Here is a 4,593-nt window from a genome sequence, read left to right as displayed (position 1 = left end):
ACCACTACTACCACCACTACCACCACTACTGCCACCACTACCACCACTACCACTACTACCACCACTACCACCACTACCACCACTACTACCACTACACAAGAACAAGGTCATTTAACTAGGTTTGGCTGGGTCATTGAGCAAAGTAATTACTGTAGTGGTGTATACTGTAGTGGTGTATACTGTAGGGGTGTATACTGTAGTAGTGTATACTGTAGGGGTGTATACTGTAGGGGTGTATGCTGTAGGGGTGTATACTGTAGGGGTGTATACTGTAGGGTGTATACTGTAGTGGTGTATACTGTAGTGGTGCATACTGTGGTGTATACTGTAGGGGTGTATACTGTAGTGGTGTAGACTGTATGGGTGTATACTGTAGTGGTGTATACTGTAGTGGTGTATACTGTAGTGGTGTATACTGTAGTGGTGTATACTGTAGTGGTGTATACTGTAGGGGTGTATACTGTAGTGGTGTATACTGTAGTGGTGTATACTGTAGGGGTGTATACTGTAGTGGTGTATACTGTAGTGGTGTATACTGTAGTGGTGTATACTGTAGGGGTGTATACTGTAGTGGTGTATACTGTAGTGGTGTATACTGTAGTGGTGTATACTGTAGGGGTGTATACTGTAGGGGTGTATACTGTTGGGGTGTATACTGTAGGGGTGTATACTGTAGTTACCCATAAAAAACCTCTTCTTTGTTTCTCAATTTTATTTTTTAGAGAAAACGGATTTGTCGAGGAGGCGGAGGAGGGGTAACCAGAGAAGATAGGAAGAGGACGAGGAGGGGGAAGAGAGGAGGGGTTAAGGAGGAGGAGGAGGAGGCGAAGAAGAAGAAGAAGAAGAAGAAGAAGAAGAAGAAGAAGAAGAAGAAGAAGAAGAAGAAGAAGAAGAAGAAGAAGAAGAAGAAGAAGAAGAAGAAGAAGAACTCTCTCTCACTCTCTTTCTCTGCCTATCACACACACACACACACACACACCATCATTCAAAAGGAGATAAGATATTTTCCATACGTTTCTAAAAGTATCCCTAAGTGACGAAAAAGTGACGAGTGGTGACGAAATAGTGACGATAATTGATAAGTGACGAAAAGTGACGATTAGTGACGATAATTGATGATATGTAACGATATAGTGACGATTAGTTACGATTATTGATGATATGTGACGAAATAGTGACGATATTTGATGATAAAGGACGAAATACTGACGATAAGTGACGAAATAGTACGATAAGTGACGAAATAGTACGATGTCACGATAAATGACGATAAGAGATGAAATAGTGACGAAATAATGAAAATACACCTTTTCATCATATCCGTCGAGACATTGTTCCATAACCGAATGACAGAACACATATCGAATGACACTCTAAAATAACTGTTGGTTCATGCTGACAGAAGTAATTGACGTAAGTTATGAAGTTGACAGCCGTGAACAATAAACCGACAGTCTACATAGAGTTTGAGAATGTAACAATTGGAGAATGACAGACCACCAACAGTTATTTTAGATTGTCATTCGATATGTGTTGTGTCATTCGGTTATGAAATTTGTCAAATAGTTATAAAACAATGTCTCGACGGATATGTGAAAAGGTGTATTAGGCACATCTTCACTACAACTACTTCATTACAGGTAGTAGGTAGTAGGCAGTTACCAAACAGGGAGGTACTACCGCCTGGGAAGATATTGGCAGCATAATGTGTTGTCTAATAGTAGACCCTGCTGCCATATGTGACCAAGTCCTAGGTTGATGATCTGACTTTCTGCTTCATTTTCACACAATTGCAGGGTCTCAGTTGTTTCTCTTACTTTGACAATACAACATACATATATTGTTTCTCACTTTTGATCTTTTTATTCATTTTTGTATTTATAGTTCTTTATTATTAATATTATTATTATTACAGTTACTGTATTATTATCATCATTATTTTATTATTTGATTTTGTTTGTTTTATCATAAATTTTATTTATTATGAATTATTATGACTATTATTTTTTATTATTATTATTATTATTATTATTATTATTATTATTATTATTATTATTATTATTATTAGGCCCTGATGTATTATGACCAGTCCCAGGCCAATCCCAGAAAAACAAAACACTATTAGCACATCTCACCATAACATTCATCTGGTAACCACTTCTCATTGCCACCATCACACATCTTCACTACAACCACCACACCATCAGCACATCTCACTATCAGCACATCTCACCACAACCCATCACTCACACCACATCTCTCATACCTACAATCATCACCACACCATTGTGCACCTTCTTACCAGTAACCATCTACCACACCATCAAAGGCCATTCTCATCACAACCATTTGCCAATTATATCAGCACATCTCTTCAACAATAACCACTTCCACCACACCATCAGGCAACAACATCTCACCACAACCACTTCACCACACCATCTTCAAGCATGATCTCACTACAACTACTTCACTACACTATCAGGCACATCTTCACTACAACTACTTCACTACACTATCAGGCACATCTTCACTACAACTACTTCACTACACTATCAGGCACATCTTCACTACAACTACTTCACTACACTATCAGGCACATCATCACTACAACTACTTCACTACACTATCAGGCACATCTTCACTACAACTACTTCACTACACTATCAGGCACATCTTCACTACACCTACTTCACTACACTATGAGGCACATCTTCACTACACATCTTCACTACACTATGAGGCACCTCTTCACTATACTATAAGGCACCTCTTCACTTCATTGCACAACAACTATCACTTCAGCGCTTCAAAAACGCATCTAACCCCCAAATAATAATTTGATGTCCTGGAGAAGGCTGAGTCGATACAGATAATTAAAAATGGCTTGCCGAAAAACAGAAAACTTCCAAGATTGGGTGTGTGAGCTTCTCCCTGAGGACGTGACTGACCTCCTACAAGACGGCGCGGAAATTCTTGGGGAGGGAGCGCACGCAATTGCTTTCCTTGTCAAGTGGGGAAATGATGTAGCTGTTTTGAAAAAGGCAGTGTCACCATCAGCCAAAAAATTCTTCAAGGATGAGGCTGCCAAGATGTATGCCCTCGATGGTGCTGGGGGGATTCCTAAGGTACTTGGGTACTGTCCAAAACCTCCAGCGATCCTCCAGTCCTTCAGGGGTAAGCTCACACTCAACCACCTTCTCTCTGAAGATAACCTGATCTGCCAATATGACCTTATACAACTGGGGCTCCTCCTTGGTGAGAAAATCCTTGAGATGAACACGAAAGGTCTAGCACACAATGACATCAAGGAGGATAACATAATGATCCAAGGGCCCTCATCCCGGCCAGAGGTCAGCCTCATTGACCTCGGTCTGGCCTGTGAGATCGGTAAGTCTTGTAAAGTCAGCGCTGATTGCCTACACGAGGACTTCCCCTGGATGGCCCCTGAAGTCTGCCGTGGGTTTAGGACCACCAAGAATTCAGATACATATTCTTTCGGGTTTGTCCTGATGGAATTGATCAAGGAGGCCCCAGGGGACCATCCAGAGGTCACAAAACTCGCCAAGAAGGCCATGACCAAGCGCCGCACTGACCGGCCATCACTACCACACCTCCTCCGAGAATTCCGAGAAATCATCAGTTGAAGAAAAAATTTTAGGCCCCAAGCTATAAAGCACACACTATCTCTCACCTTCCCACAGCGTATCTGAACGAAACGAAAAACAAAACTCAAACGACAGGTAAACCTTGCATCCGATTCCTTGTCCGCCTGACTTCAACATTCCCCTAACTCAAACCTTCAACAGCACAACCTTGGACTTTTTTTCATAAGATGGCAGATCAATGGGTAAGGAAAACGCTTAAATTCACGATGTTAATTATATTTTTAAATAAATTGGGACCAAAACTCTACAAAATAAGGGTTAAAGTTGCTAAAACATCACGTGACTGAGAAAACTAGTTATTTATGATAGGATTGAAGGTCTAAATCGTTCCTAACTCATCACAAGCCATCAGAAAAATCTAGTCTGCATGTCTAGGTACAGATTGATTGATACGTTTATTGAGATACAAAAAACATTAGTACATCTCAAAGGGATGAAGTGACATAAGTCATCCCCACCCCAATCCAGGAATGTCCCTCTCAGGTCTCACATAAATCCCTAATATTTCATATAATCAGTTATATACATACATAGTTATATTCTAGATGGAAAATTTCTATATTTCTTTAATATATCATCTATTTTCCTATTTTTATACATCCACTCTATTTGCATGGGGACATTATTTATATGGGCATTTCTATATACATTAAGCAATGGGCATTCCAGTATATAATGTGGCAGGGTATGGGATCTGGATGTTCTACAAACTCTACATTCTTTATCCTGTTCACTTCTCTCAGCTCCAAGTTCCCAATAATATTTATATCCTAATCTTAACCTCATATACACTGAATCTTTCCACCTACCCTATCTTTCCCATATGTAAATTTTGTGTTCATGAGAACATGATGGTAATGTTTCATTGTTTCACTTTTCTCGTATATTTCATTCCTTTTGAAATTATCTTCTATTTATTGTATTT

At 39.7% G+C, this 4,593-nt stretch overlaps 1 protein-coding gene across 1 annotated transcript; it reads left to right on the top strand.

The window, feature by feature from the left end:
• The first annotated feature begins 2,882 nt into the window (after positions 1-2,882).
• Positions 2,883-3,647, top strand: LOC121872204 (serine/threonine/tyrosine-protein kinase HT1-like). Its single transcript, XM_042374876.1, has one exon. The coding sequence runs from the start codon at positions 2,883-2,885 to the stop codon at positions 3,645-3,647; it is 765 nt and encodes a 254-aa protein (XP_042230810.1).
• The last annotated feature ends 946 nt before the right edge of the window (positions 3,648-4,593 follow it).

This window comes from Homarus americanus, unplaced genomic scaffold (assembly GCF_018991925.1).
Source record: "Homarus americanus isolate GMGI-L3 unplaced genomic scaffold, GMGI_Hamer_2.0 scaffold25657, whole genome shotgun sequence".
NCBI lineage: Eukaryota > Metazoa > Arthropoda > Malacostraca > Decapoda > Nephropidae > Homarus > Homarus americanus.
This window is presented reverse-complemented; position numbering and strand designations above follow the sequence as displayed.